The 22,777-nt window shown below is 31.8% G+C and overlaps 1 protein-coding gene across 1 annotated transcript in view; it reads left to right on the top strand.

Moving 5' to 3' along the window:
* Positions 1 to 22,777, top strand: part of dtn (transmembrane protein 132C dtn) — a 136,880-nt gene that overhangs the window by 51,260 nt on the left and 62,843 nt on the right. Inside the window, exons 2-4 of the mRNA XM_088238057.1 lie at positions 12,142 to 12,239; positions 19,370 to 20,019; positions 20,648 to 20,832. Of these exons, the coding sequence (XP_088094183.1) occupies positions 12,142 to 12,239; positions 19,370 to 20,019; positions 20,648 to 20,832 (933 nt within the window). The remainder of the gene's footprint in view (positions 1 to 12,141; positions 12,240 to 19,369; positions 20,020 to 20,647; positions 20,833 to 22,777) is intronic.

The raw sequence follows: 22,777 nt of genomic DNA on the forward strand, positions 1-22,777 counted from the left end.
CAATGAAGAAAAAATATTGTTTTGATAATAAAAGTATATTATATTAAAAAAGCGTATCTGGGGCTACTCATATTTTTTTTTAAATTATTTATTTATGACAAAATACAAGGTTTTTAAACTTTCAATATTATATTATATTACATATTTTATTTGAACGAAATATTCCTAATCAGCAAAAGTGCTGGTATGAGGGGATATTATATATAATAACACAATAGTTTAAAAAAGTCGATAAAATAACATCACATATCACTCGTCACACGGGCTGTAAGAACTGTTTTATTTAGGTGTTTTTAAGTACGTAAAAAATTATTGCTGTATACAAAAAAACTGTTTCTTTTTCTGTTGGTCCTAGGTTGTTCGCAAGTTAAATTATTTGATGTTCTTGTATTTATTTTATGTATGTTAGAGTTAAAATTAAATTTAACATTTGTCTTTATTTTATTATTTTTCATCTTAAATATCATTTTTATTTTTTCTGTGTAGATTAATTCCTCTAGAGTGAGCATTTTTGTTATTCTATATAATATATGGTTCTAGTATATATATTAAAATTTAATGTTACTTTAATTGCTTTATTCATTGTTCTTTGTATTGATTCTTGCATCTGTTTACTACATTGCGACCATATTATTAATCCATACACGAAGTGTGGAAGTATAAAAGCATTGTATATAATTAATTTTGTACTTTTATCAAAGACTTCTGTTCTTCTCATTATTCCAATAATTGGACCTATAGTAGGGCCAATTTAATAGGTCACATTTGACACTTCATCAAAATTCAACAGCATAACCTTGTAAGGGCGGTAATAAAATATTATTTATTTTTTTGACTTTAGAACTGCACAACTGCTTAACTTTTTTCAATTGCGATTACATATTTATTGTAATAACGACAAAAGAAGGTAATTTTACGATATACTTTCACTAATAAACCATTCTAAACATAATAAACTTTTTCTGTTCTAAACGTCGTTACAATGTTGCATCAGTGAACCCTTTTTCTTTTTAAACACTAGGGATGTTACCCAGAAAAATCGAATGTAAATAATTTTGATAAATTATGTACTTACCTTATTTTGTTCCTTAAATTTACGATAGAAAGTAATAATGGGACAGGGATTTGACTTATGGTTTTAATAATAAAATTACAGTACCTATAAGTACTTTTTCATAGTAACTGAATTCAATTCACATGTATTATGTTTAAAGTCCGAATCGATTCATTAACTTTAATCGTTGTTTTTAAACAGGTCACCTCACTATGAAGCTAAAACCGACAAATGTCAAATGTGACCTATTAAATTGGCCCTACTATAGTTTTTTTATAACTGCTTTGATATATTTTTAGTATTATTTTAACAAAGTGAACTTTAGAACTTTATTTCAAATTTTGAATGTGGACTTCGTTGTATAATAAAACATTTTCAGGTATAAAATAGCTTAACTCAATAATTTCTGCATTTTAAACTTCAAAACAGCAAAAAGTAGACTCCCGTGTTTTACCCCCTAAGGTACAGATATGTTCTCTGTTAAAATTCATAGGTAACAAAATAATGAGATCGTGAATTACTTAAGTACACAAACCCATATAAAACCATTAAGATAGTTAAGTTTATGGTAAATTTGAACATTTAACTGATTCTTTACGCTTAACCTGCTGATCTGAAAATAAAAAAATGCATTTTGGAAACGCTTAACTTTATGTAGGAACTTGGTGCCTACATACAACTGCGAAAAACCGAATGCCTTTTTTATTGACAATTATGTAAATTTAATGTCCGGCTGGATAAAGACTACAGCCGGATGTAAATACAACCCTGGATGAGTGTTTTTTTCGATGAGTGGGTACTCTCAAGTGAGAATTCTGCAAAACAAAATCGATTGCAGATAAGTCCAACTAGTTGTGTTATGATTGACTCGATCGCTACCATGCGTGAGGTTTTAGGTTCAATTCCCGATAAAGTGGACCTAAAAACGGTTTTAAAGGTGGTTTCTTACTGCAAGGTAAGACTAATAATCTCACTTTCTAAGCAACAAAAATGATCCAAATATGCTGCGATTAGAGTGCTAGTGCAGTGCTTTATAAACCACAGTACCAAGTATGGATAGGAAAACTATGAAATGATACCTAACTACTTAAGCTTCTTGTTGAAAAAAAATCTGCAAAAGGTAACTAATAATAAATTCAAATTATTAATTGATTTGGTGTTTATTTTGTAGAACTCCATATTTAAATTTATAATACACGAAATCAAACACTGATTTGAGTCCTAAATTCCCCACGTACTCAAAACGTACTACACACTTAGCCTTGCCCTGAACTATTAATTTTTCCCTCAATTATGATTAATGTATGTGCCGTAGCTCATAAGATAATTTTTATTTTTTACTTAAATAACTTGAGTTATATAGATTCTGCCTTTTTTGGGTTTCCCTGCGATTGCCTTTAGTACTTTCATCTCTGACGTTCTGAGCAGTTATTTGGTTTTTCTATTTAGCTTTTCTAATTGGTTTTTTGTATTTTTTATTTTCTCTCTATCTATCCTCGCCTCTGTTGTATACACCATGATTTAGTCTGACACACGTTTGTATATCCGAATTATGTTTCCAAAACTCATGTGTTCATTGTACTGTACGACATTTCTTAGGCATCCAGATGTTAACTAACTGAGAAGGATATGTTCTCATCATAACTATGGCAGCATCATCTGCATGGCATGTGATGTTAATGACTTATCTCCCTTAGTAGATTCACTACTTTTTATTTTATTCTTAAAAGCGTTTTTTTAAATATATTTATTCTGCTTGTGTAAGAAAAGGTTTTAGGCGTATGTATTGTTGTGCTATATTTAGTTATAAAGGTGCTAAACTTGCTTTGTTTCTTTGTTGTTCTCAATATGTGTTATTTTCTAAATGTTAATATTAATCATGTCCCGAATTGAGTTTTTGTACCTCCTGGGAATGTAATTCAACGTATTTTACTTGTAAATAGTAAGTTTAAGTTCATACTAATTTTCTCTGTACAAACCACTCGCCATGTTTATGTAAAATCCTTTGTCGAAAATAGCATTTTTCTTGAAATGCACAAATCCAAACTACGTTTCGTATTCTACTTATTCTTTGTGAAATTCGTCTTTATGTTGAGTGTAATTCCCTTGTCGCCATAGCTCTCTCCGAAAGGGTAAAATCTTCCATTCTTTTCTCGCAGGAAATTCAGCTGCTTGAAGATATTCCTGTTAAACCATTCCATTAGTGGAAATATGAAATTATTTCTGTATTTTTCTATGTACGACATTATATTGTGAAACAGACGTAAATATGAAGGTCTAGCGTATTGCGGATTTAAAAGTTATTTTACAATTATTATTTTTTAAATAAATAATAGTAAATATTTGTAAATAAACACTAACCAACTTTTCTAAGTCTGGCGGTTTTGAGACAATTTCAATTTCAATTTATTTATTCATATATATGTACATTACAAAATGGAATATCTTAATTCATACATATAGAAATAATGAAAATAATAAGGTAAAATTAGGCATATATATAAATAACACATAATTATACATAATATCCAGAGAAGAATATGTCAAAAAAGTAAGAGAATCTTGTAACGAAAAACTCTCTCAGAGACGTGAAAAATGTCAATGTCCGAAGTAATTTAGTTTAACATAAAGATAGCTCTTCCAACAGGCATAACCATTGGCAGGTTAGTCCTGTATGTTGTAATGTGAAACAGTCTATGCTGACGCTGTCTACGGTAATTATCCGGAACATAAAAGCTAATGCTCCGCATAATTTCAGGGTTGTCAATAATACCGCGCAACAATCGAAAGAAGTGCGTAGTTAAATACACATTCCTTCTAGTCTTAAAACTGCTGTAACCGAGCGTACCCTGGAGGAACTCAGTAGGACAAAGCCATGGATAATATCCGCACTCCCTCATGTAGAGAAACGGAAGAAATTTCTACTGAACCCTCTCCTCCATAAAAGAGTACTTCAACTCACTCGGTCCTAAAATAATCGAGCAACTCTCCAGTCTACTTCGCACCAACGAGTTATAAAGAATTCTCAGTACTCGTGTATTAACAAAAACCCTGGCAATACGCAAAACGAATCCCAACATCTTCAACGAACTACTACAAACTTTTTCGATCTGATCATGAAATGTCAGGGAATTCACAAAAGTGATGCCTAGATCTTTGACCTTCGATATCCGAATAAGATTCTGGTCATTCATTCTATAGCGGAAAAAAGCATTTTGTGGGCCCTGGCGAAAGGCATAACTGAGCATTTTGAAATATTTAACAATAATTTATTTCGTCTTCTTAATTCAGATACGTTTATTATATCCGCCTTGAGAGCACGAAAATCATCCAAAGTTCAAAGAAAATCATTGAGACGTATCAGTTTCTTTGTCAGGACATTATTATCTAAATCCTACTATACACTTTCACCATAAGACATCTACAGGCTGTATATAATGCCGCAGCGAGACTTAACTTAATTCGGGAATTACATTGGCTACGTTTTCCACCGAGGGTGGAATACAAACTCTGTTGACTTATGTATAAGTCACAGCACAATTCTGCTCCATAGTATCTAAGGGGACTCTGCATTCCAGATAAACTAGCTGACAGACGTCTTACGCTTAGATCAGCCACATCTACGTCGAAAGAAAAAGTTATAATACTTCTACGCAAACCACGCACTAAATTCGGCGAACGCGAATTTGCGCTCGCAGGCCCTACGGCATGGAATGCTCTCCCAGCAGAAGTGCGAAACTGTAAGAGTGAAGTGATGTTTCGGAAAAAACTTAAAACCTACTTGTTCTCTAAATCATTTGAATAAATATGTAGCAAGTGATGACAAAGTAAATTGTTTTTCTTAAACTACAAATAAAAAAAGTTGGAATTAAACAATGTTTTAGTATGTCCAAATTCTTGCAGATCTCTGGATATCCTCCCTAGGGTAGTATAGTTATTCATATTTAAATTTATTGCAACAAAGAGGAACAACTTTATTGAGAAAGGGATATGGAAGTCTAGGTATTTTCAGGGCTTATGACCTGTCATTGACTGGTTTAAGTGGCCATTTTACTAGAAAATTGTTTTCAGGCGTTGCCTAGTAGGTGATTTGGTTCAGCCAGATGAATCTCAGCCGCATGATAAAGGTTTCAGCTTCTTTACTTCACAAGAGTAAACAGATGGAAGAGTTGAGGAAATGTGGATGTTTAAACATGGGCAGAATGATACACAGTGTGTAAAGTGGCTACTTAAACCAGCCAATGACAGGTCATAAGCCCTGTAAATACCTAGACTTCCATATATCCTTCTTAATAATTTTTTTTTGTCTCTCTTTTGCAATAAATTTAAAAGTGGAAATTAAATTTATATCTTGATATAATCACTTTGTAAAGCGCCCTTGAGGTATTATATTACGAAAATAGCGCTTTATACGTTATCCATAATAATAATAATAATAATAGGAGTTACACAACAATATAAACACCGCCGCTTACGGTACTTATACCTTCATGAAAATTCCGCAATGTACCTAAATTTTTAATTTTTATTTTCAAAAATCTTACTTCTCACACTATTCCCCAACCTGTATTTACATTATTTTCCCTACAAAGTTAAATTCATGAAATTCTGTATTATTATTCCGATAACACCTGATCCTTTATAACTAAGCATTGATATTTGCAAACTTTCCAAGCAAAATCATAAATATTCAACGTTTATATGTAAATTAACCTTTTGTCGATAAAATACTTTGTTTCAAACTGTTGGAAAATAAACAATCGGTACATTTTCCGTTGGTTAGTTTGATACTTTTTTTAAAAAATATTATTTAAGTGGTTATTTTATATGACAGATAAATGTTTTTAGTGAAAATTATATTGTTCAATATTTTATTTATCCTCTAATTCCGGATCTTGTTTTGAGGTAATAATTATTATTAAAAATTTTGTCCCAGTTTTAATTTTCTTAAGTTTTATATCATTTCAATGAGGATCTTAAGCCCAACGAGAAAATAGATATAAAAATGTTTTTTTGCGCGCGGTAAGAATTAGAGCATTAAATTGTACCCCAAAAATTCTTGAAAATGTACGAAAAAAATAATAAAAAATATTTTAATTAAAACGCACTACTTTGAATGACGTCACTGGTTCATATGAACCATCCAATGATATGAGAGCTTTGAAGGATTTCCGGTTTGGTCACCGTAAACAAAGCAATCGGAAAAACTGTCAGAGAACAACCCCTGACGTCACACGCGGAGTTATTTCAGAAATGGAAAACTTTAGAAAAATCATTGCGCTGATAATACATTTTTTTATTTATTTTTAAATTGACTTAGTTTAATATTCTATTAAAAAATAAAAAAAAGACACTGAGGTTCCTCATTGTACCTGTATATATTATAAAGAAATGTATTTACTATTGTTTAATGGACTTAACAAGTCTGTAAGTAAATAAATAAATAAATGATCAATTCGACGTTCTTTTCAAATTATTTGCCATTTTTACATAATTTCATAAATATCATAAATAAACTTCCAAGAGTTGAGTCTTCCAAAGACAACAATATATTATGGAAACTACGATTTTCTGGCTACCAAACTGATAACATATTTATTTATTTGATTTTAACGCTCACAGGGCTTCAACGTATGCATATGCTATAAAAAAAATACAAATAATTGGTAAATAAAATAACCCATTTGATCGAATACGGATAATATTGGTAAACAAAAAAATAACAAAAAAGCAACGTGTCCAAAACTTGTCCATTACGGATAGAATAAAATACTATAAAAGTATTTGAGGAATATGTCTCACAGTTCATTTGAATTGTATTATTTGTTTTTCTTTTTATTTTTTTACCTTTTTTCATTTACACACAAAACATAATAGCCAAAATATCTAAACCACCAATTTTAGCTACGTGCGCTTTTAAAGCTGTTTTAACAGCTAACAACAAAGATAAAAAATAAATACAAAAAATTGACACTTTTATAAATCTGTTGTCATTATTCAAATAAATAAATGTTTAATCATGAAAAAACCACATGCAAAATTTATTTTACTTTGTTACAAAATGACGCACAAAGAAACCATTGACATAATTTATTTTATTAAAACTAGTTGCGTATTTTTTGCTTTGCTTATCATAAAAATATATTAAAATTCAATATTAAAGCGAATTGGATTATTGAGTTAGTGAACAGTTGCAAATAAAATTGTTAATGCAAAATGTCTTTTTTAAATATTATTTATTTTTATAAAAATGTAATTGTTTTTTTTTAAATTTCCTTGGTGAGCTTTTAATTTAATGAAACTTATCTAATGCGTTTTCTTTATTAACGTACTATTTTCTAACATATGTATACAGCCACATAATTTCTAGATAGAATATAGAACATTGAAGAAACGTAATATTTATATAAACGCTGTTAACCCTTGGGGGTATTTTCAAACAACATTGTAAAAGGTACAGTACGGGCTTTTCCTCAACTAAACTAAGGGAGATATAAAACTTCATATATGTTGTATACCCTAACAACGCTAATACACAATTGAATTGAATATTTTGAATTGAAGTGTTCATAAATAATATTTTTATATCTATGAGTGTGATGACGTCAAAAGTATCTATTAGGTATTATGATTTAATATTCAACAATTTTTCGAAATATATTAAAAATGTAAAGAAATATCAACATTACTCACAAAAAAGGCATTGAGTTTTTTGATGCTTAAGTTTTTTAATCAATAAATGAAAATGGATAAACGGCACATTAATTTTAATTGAATGATTTTACGCAAAGTAATAAGTAAAATTATTTAACAACATTATTTTTTTTGGTATGTGTATTTTTGTACATACACACATCTGGATTTCTCCCGAGGGGGAGTAGGTATATATTTTTATTTTTTTATCAATATTCCTACAGAGATGAGGTAGAATTTTTTCAAATTCAGGATTATCGATATTCGAGCGTTTACAGGGCTTATGACCTGTCATTGGCTGGGTTGAGTGGCCACTTTACGTTTTTAACAACATTCCCCATTCCGCTTATTAGCGAATATCGACATTGGTATCATTTTGATTCTTGTATATATCTTATTAAATGAGAAAGCATTCACTAGCGTGTTGGAGCACCATCTATGTATTGATATTGAAGTTACCAACACGCTAGTGAATGCTTTCTCATTTAATAAGATATATACAAGAATCAAAATGATACCAATGTCGATATTCGCTAATAAGCGGAATGGGGAATGTTGTTAAAAACGTAAAGTGGCCACTCAACCCAGCCAATGACAGGTCATAAGCCCTGTAAATGCTCGAATATCGATAATCCTGAATTTGAAAAAATTCTACCTCATCTCTGTAGGAATATTGATAAAAAAAATAAAAATAAAATTATTTAACATGGAAATATACAAAGTTTGTGTTTCAAATATAAGTTTCAGCTTAATATGTATTTTAACATAACAGATAATTTTTTTGAAAATGGATATGTAAATATCAATAAAGGTTTGTGCTCAAAAATGCAAGCGGATTAATTGAAGAAACATGGAAGTTAAACTAGCTAATTATAGGTCATAAACCTTGTAACTATATTATTAAATGAGTTTTCCATCTCTGTTGAAATACCTGTTTATCCAGAATATTTACTCTAATAAAAAAATATTTTAGTATTAAGGTAGATAACTTAAAGAATGAGGAAGTTCAGTGTCTTTTTTATTTTTTAAAATTTATTAATTGAATATTAAACTAGGCAAATTTAAATGATTATTTTTTATATTTCGTATTTTCAGCGCTATGATTTATTAAAGTTTTGCATTTCTAAAATAACTCCACGTGTGACGTCAGAGGTTGTTCTATGACAGTTCTTCCGATTGGTTCGTGTATGGTGACCAAACCGGATATCCTTTAAAGCTCTCATATCATTGCATGGTTCATATGAACCAGTGACGTCATTCAAAGTAAAGCGTTTTTAATAAAATATTTTTAAAAAAATAGTACATCAAAAAAATAATTACAGCACAATTTAATGCTCTAATTTTAAAACATTTTTGTATCCATTTTCCCGTAGGGCTGAAGTTCCTCGTTAAAATTTTTGTAATATAAAAAATACTTCAAACATCCTTCGTTTTTAACCTATTTTTGTTAGTAAAAAAACTCTCACCTATTTCGATTCAACTGATTAAAATACGCTTTTCTCAATTTGCTTGGTAATCATTAACCGACATAGCGAATTGAGGAAACCTTACTTGCTTCAAATCCAATTAAAATTATGTCAACCCCAGAGAAAAGCATTCTGGAACACTTCCTTACTTTGCCGGAAACCGGATATAGTAGGTCACACGGCGCATTACCATGCGAGTCATGTACGAACTAATACTTTCTGTGTCTCCTCTTCAGACCTTATCCCGAGACATCGGACTCTTACAAAAAGGGGAAAAAAATCGTGCTTCTAACTGAAGGCACAAACAAAATGTTCTTTTCCATGTAGGGCATAGATTTCATCCGAAATTTCCTCGCTGACTTGAAAATTAGAGATCATTATTTATTCTTAATGCATCTCCTGAAAATTTTCATGTTTTTTGTAGTAAAATAAAAAAAAAGTTTCTTGGATTAAGTATTTAAAACACTTTTTATGTTTTAAATTATTACTTCAACATATTTATTTGTTTATTATTTAAAATTATGTTGTTTATAAAAAAAAAAACTTATATACAAATTGAGTAAGTAAATAATGAAAATAAAAGCGAATTAAAATTAAAAACAGTCGTGTTTTTAACTACAATATTTCATAGTTGTGCTGTCCGCTAATTAAGACTTTCTAAGATCTTGTTTTAATGTAAAATAATGTTCGAGATACGCTGCAGTTGGTATAAATGTGTCCTTTGAAACATTGGATTAGGATAGAGGTAATAATAAAAATGCCGATTACAACTTTGGTAACAACTTGTGAATCCAAGATAAAGAGACTATTTGATCGTGTTGAGAGGGAAAGTCCGGCACTCGGTTTGAACCAAAGTAGAACCAAACGATGGTGATCGAATCAATAAACTTCCTTCATCAAACATTAAATCTTTTTGAAAAGGTGCATGACTTTGTCTGTTTGAAATTAAATATCAGCGACACCGGTGGTTGTGACAAATAAATTACAAGACGGATCTCTATGGCTGAATTGCAATGGGTAGACTTGTCAAGATATGGAAATATCGAAGCATTACCAAAATACGAAGGTTTATCTTGTCATAACTCTGATTTTTCCCATATTTCTATACGGAGTAGAAACGTTAACATTTTTTTATTGTTTATTTATACAAATACATACATATTACAAAAAATACAATAATAACGTATCCCAAAGTCTATCAGGCCAAGGGCTCTGTGTTAAGTTGGAATACAACATAATGGAAAGTGGAAGTACGTGCATAATTAAATAAAAGCGAAAATAAAAATGGAATATTATGACATAAACATAAATATATTTCAAAGGGCATCTGGACAACACGCTTGATAGTATATAAATATATGCAATATCTCGCAGCAGTCTCCTGCAATGGTTTCTTCCCTTAGACAAAATCCAGACTTATGCACTCCTCCTGAAAATGGCTTTCGTTTTGGAGAACTAAATATGTTCATCCAGGACATTGAACACTCTTGGTGCCACAAAATAGAAATTCCTATGAGCAAACTTGGTAAGTGTTTTTGGAATTAAACCATTAAAATTACAGGAACACCTCGTACGAGCATTCTGCTGGGATCTACTCTTGTAGCCGCATGACCAGAAATGTGTCAATGACTCTTTTAAAAAAAATTGTCTAATGTCCAGTACCTTCATGAATTGGAACAATGTCTCAAATGAGAAAGGGGGGGACAACGAAGCAAAACTTTTAGTAACTTAACTTAACTTTTGCACGTTTATTAAGGGGTTCATGATAGACGCCGTGCAACCTCTCCATTGAGAGAATTAAAGAGGAAAAATATTAACGACTTTAAAATGTGGTGCTGGAGAATAATGCTCCTGATTCCATGAACGGGGGCGCGTACAAATGAATGAATTAAATGTTGGGGATCGACTGTCAATGTTACTGGCGAATCCTCCAGGACACATCGCCAGGAGAGAACCAGACAGCTCGAAAAATTACCCGATGGAGTGACTTAATTAAATCTCTTCGCTCTGACCAGCACAGGGCAACCTGGAGATAGCCCACAAAAATAATGATCGAGTGCAGCCGCCATCTTGTCCTTAGAAAAAGGACGAGATACTCTTTAAAAAACATGAGATCTAAGAAAATCTACTGAATATCTTGTCTTCATGTAACAAGTGATAGATACATTAGAATTCGTATAGGTGCAAATGCGTTGTCCTCTGAACCATTAGGTACCGATAAGAAAATAATGATGGTAATAATCATCATCCTCTTTCCACCTCCAGTGGTTCATAAGGCAGTGCAGTGGTAAACCAAATGCAGCATAGTTCGACCATATGTTACATTAAGGTAAAATGATCAGTCTTGCGCCTATTGTGTCACAATTCAATGTCCACCTTATTAGGAATCAAACCTAAGACTTTAAAAATTGTAGCGAACGCTTCAACCACTGCATAATGAGGCGGACTTATTTCCATCCCATTTCCTAAGAGCAGTCATCAAGTCGTAAACACTTGTACAAGGCTCTGGTTCTATTTCAGAGACGATATTTACCTTAATTTTCTAAATTATATACAACGTAAACATATATATTTTATTTTTTTCTATACTTGTCCAGAATTTTATCAGGTCAAAATGTTTTGTGCGGTTTCAATCTGACTTAGTCTAAAGGTTTAAATCTATGGTATACATAAGACAACTGTGGTCATATACACACATGCGTATCTTTTTATGAGCAACATACTGTTTCGTTTAGTAGTTCTGGACCTATTGAAAATTCACCGCCAGGTCGGGAGTTTGTACGAGTCTTCCATAATAAATCTGGTCCCTAGTGCTGCAAAATAATAAGTAAGTAAACCATTTGTGGAAAAGGACAGGTGAAATCAGTTCTGACAGGGATTACTTCGTTAGTTACTCTATTCTTTTGTGTGACGTGTTTTCATGATTAGTTCTGTTCGGGATGGAATAAACGGAAGTGATTCTAGGAAACGCAAGGTAGCTTCCTCAATGCTGCATTCCTCGGTTTCACCAGCTGACAGCCAATTAGGTGCTGAACTAACATGAATTAATCGTACAATTGAATAAATATAACTTGATGAAGAAGATGGAGCTTATGGCCCCTGAAAACTGTAGCCAAGCTTTTCCGTCGGCAGATAACTTTCTTGCGTCCTCCTAAAGCAAATTTGCATCTGCATTAACTGTTGATGAACTGTCAGTAAATCGTAATAAAATAACTTAGTTCACACCCCTCAAGTTTATTCGTTTATGATAACGGTTTAACAAATTCGAAAGTTTAATCGTGTTATTTTGAATCAATCTCGGGACCTCAAAAATGGGAGGCGAACGAGTCAACCACTCCTCAATGAGGCTGACCTTTTTGCAATCCATTTCCTTATTCAGGATTTTTACCTTCGAGCAGCCATCAAGTCGAAAACTCTCGTCCAGGATTCCGGTTTTATTTTAAACATGGAGCTGCAGATCCGCCTGGACACAGAGGCTTCATTAGCATTATTTTTGTCTCATTTAATGGAAAAATGCCACTATGCGACACTTTACTGAACTAAGAAATACCAGAACTGCATTGAAATATTTTTAAATAAAGCACATTAATAATAATAATCATATTTTATTAACAAAAATAACAATTACTTTATCTACCACATACACCCTTAGGTAATAGATTTATCTGGATCATGTCTAGTCTGCCTATCTAGGTACAACCAAAAAGCAGACATTTTTATGCAAAAATAAACATTAACATTACTACATACTAGTTAATTTACTATACAGTTATACAATACTAATTTATTATTTAAGAATGTATTTTGAGTAAATTTTCCGATTTTTCTCGACCTAAACCCAGTAACCATTTTTTTACGAATTTATTAAATTGAATCCGGGTCATGGTTTTGCAATGTTTGGGTAACATATTGAATATTTTGGGGCTCTAGAAACCTGAAATTTCTTTGTCCGAATTCAGAGTTTGTGATAAACCCCATGACCATCCTCTAGTTCGACTTCTGGTAGTGCGGGAGTGTTCCTTTTGTGATTTGGTAGAAAAATTTTCTTTCACAAACATTATTATTCTAAAAAGATATGATTGCCTTATATCTAAGATCTCAAATTCCTCAAATAACTTGATACTGGGGTACCTGAAGGGCTTTTTAAAATTATTTTAATTATTGATTTTTGAGCGGATTCGAGGGGTTTTAATATTGATTTATTAGTGCCATAACATTGTAAACGTACATTCGTTTCTATCGAATCAAATTAATATTATGTAAATTCACGCGTTTACAACGCCCTTGAGCTATTTACTATATTCTGTAGCTGGTGCTATAAGTTATCCATAATATTTATTATACCATCTTGAAGACTAGGCTTATTTTGAATTCTGGTTTACAAACAAGAGGCTTACTCGTTTGGATAATCTTTCTAGGAACTATTCAATAAATTTTACGCTTCTCAATCTTAAAATTACAACAACAAATAAATCAAATCTCACCCCCCGAGGAAATAAGTTTGGTGAAAGTGAACATGGAAGCGGTCCATGTCACTTTTGACACTTTAAATTGTAATAGATAGACCTGCCCCCACATGCCGAGGGCCAAGTCAAAATGTGACACGGTTTAATTATTGACAGAAAGATTTAGGCGCATGACGTGTTGCGTTCTTGGAGTATTGTCAATTTGTTGATAATGATGATAGATTATTGTAAGCCTAAAAACGGAATTATAAAATGATGCAGAAATTAGAAAATGTAACTATCCATTTTAACTAACATTAAATATAACAGTATTTTGACTATTCGTTGTGTGGAGCCCACAATGCATAACAAACATTGAAAGGATTGAAAATGTTCAACGGCAATTTTTAAAATACCTAGATTGTAAAAACAATCAATCTCTTTGCACCGACAGCCAATCTGCTAAACGAAATTGGTTTTTTACCCTTGAAAATAGACGCATCATATCTGAATTATGCTGTTTTATATAAAATATTAAAAATAAAGTAGACTTTTTTTTATGTCCCCTTTCGCGTGACAAGAAATAAATATTTATTCCATCTGCCAGTCTGTAGCAGTAACTATGCACAACACTATTTCCTCTATCGTTCTTGTTAAAAATTTTAAAAATAATTTCATCTATTAGTATATTATACATGCCCCTTATTTGATTTAAAAATAAATTATGATTCATTATATCTGGCTGCGATACACTCGCACTTGCTTTATAATTATGCACACGCTTACGCACACCTGAACACTTACTCTCACACAAACACGCCATTTTACACATATATATATATATATATACACACGCACACATTTAAAAATGTCCCATAATTTTATATCTCTTATTATTATTTAGAAACTTCGCTGATCTGTCTTTAACCTTATTTTGTGATTTAATCATTGTTGACTGTATGTTTCTGTAAAATAAATCAATAAATATTATTCAGAACAGTAGTGGTCACAAACTTAAATAGAGACGAATTGCCAACCGTCGACCACAAGCGTAACTTGACATACTCCAATAGGGATCTGATATTTAAAAAAAGGGTGAAAGCTGCTTTGGCACAAACGCAGGACTATTACGTTGGTAAACGGGTTTATAACCTTTTCCAGTAATAATTGTGTAAAAGTGGTAGTGTTGTAAAAACTCAAAAAAGTTTTGACATTGCTCATTTGTGACTTTGGTTATTAGAAATCCGAGAGATTGATGGATGTTGTGGATTGAAATTTTATACTAACTCGTAAAAATAGTTTTTTTAAAATTTTATTTATTAATTACAAATAAAAATACAATATTACAACCAAATATAATTTTTGACATTAATCTAATACATACATTTACATTAACGTTTCCCATTACGTAAAAGAAATAAAAAAATCTTTTGTACATAATGGGGAATGACGTCTTACAATAGTTTATTTTATTTTAAGAAAGAATATTTTTAGGATAGCATAAATAAATTACAAAAAAGATATAAACGATGTTTTCAATCAGTGTTACATAAAGAAGAATTATAGATGTAATTTTTCACTTCTTTCTTAAATATATTGTATTCTTGACTGTACTTTTTATTATCTTTGTTCATTTCATTAAAGAAAAATATTCCTCTGTAAGTATAATGGTGTTGTGCAGTAGTTGTTTTTAATTTAGGAATTAAGATATTACCACCTGTTCTGGGTCGCGTACTTACGTTTTGTGACCTAGAAATACTACTATTCATTTTATCTTTATTTATTTGAAGCAAACAATTCTTTTTATATAACAATTTTATATCTAAAACCTTAAATTTTAAATTATTGTTGAAGTAAAGTAAAATATTAAGCTGTAAACTCAACTACAGTATTATGTCATTTGTCTATTCTTTGTGTATATACATACATGTATTTTTTATTATTCTTTTTCTTTCAATAATTTAATATGTAAATAAATTGATAATAAAATGTGATTGCTTGGGTTAAAACGGGGTATGTATCCCTAAAAGCCGGGAAAAGTTTTTAAAAAAGACGGTAAAAAGAATCAAACGTAATGTATATCAAAATATTTTAAAAAATAGACAAAATAAACTTTGTAAAGCATTTAATTTAAATACAAAATAGATATAATAAAACAGGAAGCAAGCTTTAATTACCAGTTTTCAAGGTTTCAATATGTATTCGTCTTTTTGTCGCATTATTAATTTACCGCATACAAATAATAACAAAAAAATTGTCTACAAAACTTTATATCAATTAATTCGTAACGTAAGTATTTCAGTTATGTTTTTAGAAACCCTTTTTATTAATTTGTTTATTGGTTCCCAAACGAAGTAGTTTTATTTTAAATAAAAGATGATTGATTCTTAAATCCAAAAATTTGGATTATTTAAGTGTTATTTAGTGACCGATTTAATCGCTTTTGCGACATCTTCAATACGCTTCTTTATTATAAAATAAAATAAATATTTACATACAAAATCAGAAATGAAAAAATAACATTCTCCAGTAATTGAATTAAATTATTTTTCAATTAAAATAAAAATAAAAACATTTTGTTTTTAACCACCATTTTCATGTTTTATTACCTACCGGTTTTGGAACACGCGTGCTTTATTGTATTTGAGAATTGAATATAAATTCTAATTAATAATTTTATTTTAATTTTGAATATATAACAAATAAATACAAAGTTAGTGCTTCAAACATAAAATTTATTCTGTTTAATAATGAAGATTTACTGGGTAAATAATAATTACGGTTTATGAACAAAAAATACAATTTCTTTATCTTCTACATGTTTTAGAGATTTCTCTGGATTTTGTCTAGTCTGCCTTACTAATTTAGGTACAACGTGTATTAAGGCAGACATTTTAATGCAAACTATAAACAATAACATGACCACCTACTAGTTAATTTATTATACAGTTATACAATACTTCAAAATACTATTTATTATTTAAGAATCCGTTTTAGTAAATTTTCCTATTTTTCTGTACCTAAGTATAAGAGTTTGCATAAAGTTTTTTTTTAACATTACATAAACTTTTGTATTTACCGTTGATATATATGGATACATTAGATGCGACACTAGGCTGATGTGTGTTGCATTTAACATAGGTTCCAGCGTTTGTCTTGTATTTTTTGTGAAATAGTGTTTTTTCTTGTATACGCTTAACAAATGTGAAGAAGTGCAGAATGGCACGACGCGACAAATAGCTTTGAATGCAGAGTATACATGTATTTCCTTCACTTTTTTTAAACTCTTTTAATTATTGTATTTATTATTTGTTTTTAGTCTGACTGAAAGAAATTCGTAGTGGCAATAAGTTCGCCATTTAAGCGTGTATAATTTTGTTTTATTTACGAAAAAAAATGTGTTTGTCGCATTGTACGAGGGTTGTGTAAAAAAAATGTTCTTAATTTTTTTTCAGGTTTTTGGCATTTTTTTATTTAAACTGAAAAATACTCGTACATCATTGGAAAGCTTGATTTCTTAACTATTTTTCAACATAATCACCAGATTTTTCAACGCATTTTTGGGGACGACTAATCCACTTTTGGAATCCAGCTTCAAAGAAGTCCGCCGCCAGTCCGTGGAGGAATTTGGTGACCGCTTCCTGCACTCTTTCATCAGTTTCGAAACGTTGTCCACCCAAGTGTTGCTTTAATTTTGAAAACAAGTGGAAGTCACTCGGTGTAAGATCAGGGCGGTAGGGAGTCTGTTCAACGAGATTTCAGCCAAAATTTTCGATTAAATCCTTGATTTGGCGAAAGACGTGCGGGCGCGAATTGCCGTGGTGCAGTCTAACGCCTTTCGTCAGTCTTCCTCTCCGGCAATTTTGGATGGCTCTTCTGAGTTTTTTATACCTGAACATAATTTGAGAACCTTATTTTTTACACAACCCTCGTACATACGGATTTTTAAAATTATTTTATTATTTATTTAATATCATTAACAGTTAGTTGTTTTTGCTCTGCTATGCCCTTTGCCCGGCAATGTTGTTCGATAATTTTTAGAACACCATTTCAAATTCGCGTTAGACGAAGCGTAGTCTCCATTTGATTATACCTCAGTGGTATTTATCCACAAACACTTTGACCACAGGCACTAAAAAAATTTTTAATAATTTATTATATCCACAGATATAACTCACCAGAAATCAAAACAATTTTACTACATTTTTGTATGTTATTTATTTATTATATAAACAGCCTTAGCCAATTACAACAGCTACATGAAGAAACATATGTACAAGAAACTGAACAAAAATAATTTAAAACTATGTAGCAAAGACAAACAAGGATATAAAATAATATACATGAATTGCGATAAACATATAAGACTTCGAGCTAAACCATGCCAATCCATTTTTATCCCACACTGTTTTAGTGGTGAAAAAATCTACGAAAAGCCGGAAGATCTATCCCAAAGAGTTCCAAGTTTTGTGACGAATTGACTAATCTACACATTCTGGATATTGGTTGAATAAAAATAAAAACAAAAGTTGCTCTTAGAAGATTTGATAAATAGCAGATTTGAACTTCTGGTGACATGCTCAGGAACATGAAAAGATATTTATCGCAACTGAGATGGGACAACGCTTATGGCATTAAGTATTTTGAAGATGCATATAAGGATAGAATTTAGAATGTTTATAATGTATTGTACTAGATATTCCTTTCGAGTCGTACTAAGTCATAGAGCTTAATAATATTCATCGTTTCTCTGTGTTTATGTTCATTTACATAATATTCTGAAAATATTGAATTTACCGTTTGCGTATTTGCATAATATGTGTATCAAAGGAACGAATAAATTTATCTTTGCCTTTCGTAATGGAACAAGTCTATGTACATGTTATGCAAAATATAAGAAATTTTCCGCCCTACGATTCCCCTACCGATAGTTTCCTCGCCTTTGGGAATATCCAAGGGAAATATAATGTGTAATCATAATTAAACCGATACATTATTGTTATATCATAAATTCATGCTCGCATCCCCTGTTTGCACGACCGCATTCAAAACACTAATTAACCCTTCGCCTTTGTCAGTATTTAGATTCCTTTTAAACAACTTAATAGTCGATTCGATTCGATTCGAGTCGTAAATATCCGGCTTAAGGGTCTGTCGACAAAGTGTTCTACATTGTCCCGACAAATTTTGGGATTAAGTTCAGACTCGCCCTTTAACACGAACCGTTTGTGTGGAGGCTTAGGCTATTTCTGAATTGGGATCTTTAAAAATACGGCGCTCCTAATCTATGTAAATCCCTTTTAAAATAATCGCTGATACACAACTTACTGGGTTTTGAAACCCCTCGATTTAAAACTGTGAAAAAATCTTAATATGTTTAACGTGTGCTACTCGAACGTAACTTATACATAATTTATTTGCGCTTTTAATATATTTAGGGAAGAAAACATGAGTCCCTTTATTATTGCAAAATCTTATTTTGATTAAATAAAATTTAAACCCTGGGAAAAAATGACAAAGGCATTCTTATTCAATTAAAAGTAATAGTTAGTAATTTGAAATAAAAAATAAAACAATAAATGACATAAATTAAGTTAATTGATTTCATAAGTAAAGTTTTATATTTAGATGTTTTTCTTTTCAAATTGATCAAGCATTTGCTTAGTTTAGCTATCGTTGGCTTTGTTTCTAAAATGTTTTTTTTTTTGCAGGAGTGGCAACGTGCGTGGAGGTCCACTTCGAGAATAAGGACGGGGGTTTCTTTCTGAAGCACTCTGGCAGAGGCGCTGGGGGGCCAGGAAGCGGTTCCGGGGGGGTGGGTGCTGCGCCCCTCTCCGTGGACCGCTTCACCGTGTTCCAGACAGCGAGGGCCGTGTCTGTCAGAGCATCGTACGGCCCATTTTCCACCAAGCAAACAGTTCCTGCAAGATCTCTCGTCCCGGATCCTCTAGCTCCATTCCCCGGGTCCAAAAATTCTTCGATGGACCAAGCGCCCATGAGATTGGATATGTCGGCTCATGTCGTGGCCAGGGAGATTCCTAGAGATTCTCCTGTCATCAGAGTCTTGTTTCACGCCGGCGGAGAGGCTGGAGGCCGCGTGTGCGGTGTAGTGCATGCCACTATGGGAAACAGGCCGGCTCTCGCCGGTGCGTGCAGCCCAGAAGGTGGGGAAGGAGCGTGCTTGGCCCAGTTGGAAGTTCCGGCTAACTGGTGGGGTCAACAGGTATCTCCTTCCACGACCAAGGATGGGAAACCTTTACCTCCACTGAAGCAGCCTCCGAGAATGATACAACTCGCGTATTCAGTTCTTGAGCCGCGAGCCGCAGACCCTGAAGGTGGTGGATGCTTACCAAGAGTCCAGGTGAGATATATCGTACCTTTATATAATAATCAAAACACGTTTAACATAACAACTTGATTACGACCATTATCTCTAACATCTCGATTATAAACAGAGGTTTTGCATTTTTTTTTTGATCACTTTTTCATGATTTTTCCACACCTGCGTTAAAGTTATATTAAAAAATAATTTATCAACACGTTCAATATTTGCAAAATAAAATCAGCAATTAAAAAAGTATAGGAAAATACTAATAAAACATTTAAAGACTGATAAAATAAATTAGTTCACCTGAAACTCCGTTTTCTAAACCTACATGATTCCGAATATTTTAAACACATGTCGAAACTAGTATATTTCTCCCTTAACTGTTCTGATCAATCCCCCTTTAACTGAAAAATAACCTAGTCGCCTTCATCAATTTGGTCTTAACTTTATTATTAATCTCAGAAAGTGACCGCATTCATTCGTACTTCGACGTTTTTTAAACAACTCGTAAATCGATGGCCATGATTGACTTAAACCCGTAATAATATTCATAGATTTAGCATTTATAGTTATTGCATGTCGTTCGCGTTTAATCGGCTCTAAGGCAATCACACTTATTTTCATTTCTGTATCAATTATCGACATCTTGTTTTCTCATCAGATCCAGCCTGCTACTCGTCTCGGGGCTGTTCAGCTGGTGCCAGCGAGGGCACCTCACCGGGAGTTACGTGTGGACGACTCCATCACCCTCATGGCGCCGCGTGCCCCTCTCTACCCTTCGGCGAGGTTCCACATTCCGATCGTTGTCAAGCATACGGATGTCCCGCTTACATACTTTATGATGAGGTAAGATTTACAATAGTAAGACTGCAAATCCAATCAAATAAATTTTGAAAATGGCCGATTCCATCATCATGATTATGTTTAAATTTCTTAGATTTTCACGGCCGTTCGAATGCACAATTAGTTTTTATGCCATGTATCGTTGGTACTTTTTATTTTTCAATTTGATTTTATCAATAGATTTACGGACAAAGTCCATTTTAAACAAAATATATTTTAAAGTATCACACCAATCAAGTCACTTTATTGCTCCCTGGTTTGAAGTCGTTTAGAATATATTTCTCCAGTCTGGTCGCCCCATTATCGTGTACATTCTGATTCACTCGAGCGCATCAATTGTTGTCTTCAGCAAATCTTTTAAGACTTTCTGATAGAAGAATCTTAACTGACCTAATATTACTTCATAAAGTGATCAATTCATCAATTGACTCTCCTGATTTGCTGGAGTTGGTGTGTTTCCGTGTACCTGGTCGACATACCCGCCACAGATTTCCTTTTTGTTTTGCAAGTTCTAGAACCAACTATCACATGCACTCGCCTATTTCTAGGTTCCAAAGATATAGCATTCAGTATGAGGACAAGGCTGATATATTTGGTTCTGGACTTGATAGTTTTAAAACGAGTCTGAATTTATTTCTCTCGCAATATTATTCTTAAACTTTTCTTTATATTTAAAAATGTTTTTTTTTGTTTTTTCATATTTATGTATTTATTTCGTTAATATTTTTGGTTGCTTATGTGTATTTACCTACTTGTTATTATTGTTAGAGTTATGCAATTTCATAATTTTTTGTTATGTATTTATATATGTATTTTTTTTCATATTTATGTTGAATATATGTTAAAGGCAATTTATGCCGTTTATGTAAAAAATAAATAAATGCTATATTATAACGAAAACAATCATATACAGTAATATTAAATAGAAACGTAACAATAAAAAGAAAAAGTATATTGGAAAAACATTATGGAATCCAGGTTGATTCATAGAAATAAGAAATTTATTAAGTATTTAATTTTTTTAAAGTTTATTAGTATAGTTATTTAATTTACAATCAAAATCATTCAGATCCTGATTTTCGATAACAAATCTGATCATTCTGGTATGATCTATATTATGACGACCGAGGAATAGAATTTAATTATTTCTGGGGCTACGTGAAGAAAACGCAAATGTAAATACATGCTCTTTTCTGACGTTTCGGATCGCATTTCAGTGTCCTTCATCAGGGTTGATATTATTTGTGTATACATATGTAACGTTACGTCATTAGGATCTGTGTCGTTTCACAGTCTACCCTTTTATGTGATTTTTGTGACTGACGAATTAAAACGCATCCCATTATGACGGAATGCAATCGCAACGCGGTACAAATCTACACTATAATATGGTGTCCTTGTCTGTTGTGGTGCAAAAAAAAATGCAAATGACAATACCTGTTTTCACTTTGTTCTGTAACTTGAGAAACGCTGATTGGTTTTGAGAAAACAACCTGTTATTTTTATTAAAAAGCCATTTATTATTTTCAAGCCAATTTTTATTCGGGCTTCTTCGGTAAGAAATAAAACGAACGTTAAGTCGTAGCGACGTCACGTGAAACTTCAAAATTGACTACTATTCTAATTTAAAAAATTATAACGACAAAACAATGTACACAAAATTCAAATAACAGGACAAAACATTTTTTTTATAACCAATGAAAATAGATCCAATATAAAATCCATCCTATAAAATATTCTAGATCCCATTTAGTTTGTGTTAAAACAAACTAAATGGGATTTAAGCGTAATATTTTCTAAATAGATGAAAAGTTATAAATAAATATTAAAATTTTTGAATTTACTGGAATTTTTAGACACACTGGTGCAAGTAATTATTTAAATTTGTTGCAACAGTGAGGAAAAACATTTTTGAGAAGAGAATATGGAAGTCTAGGCATTTACAGGG

This window comes from Micrasema longulum, unplaced genomic scaffold (genome assembly GCF_059751315.1).
Source record: "Micrasema longulum isolate JH-2025_06_02 unplaced genomic scaffold, ASM5975131v1 h1tg001825l, whole genome shotgun sequence".
NCBI lineage: Eukaryota > Metazoa > Arthropoda > Insecta > Trichoptera > Brachycentridae > Micrasema > Micrasema longulum.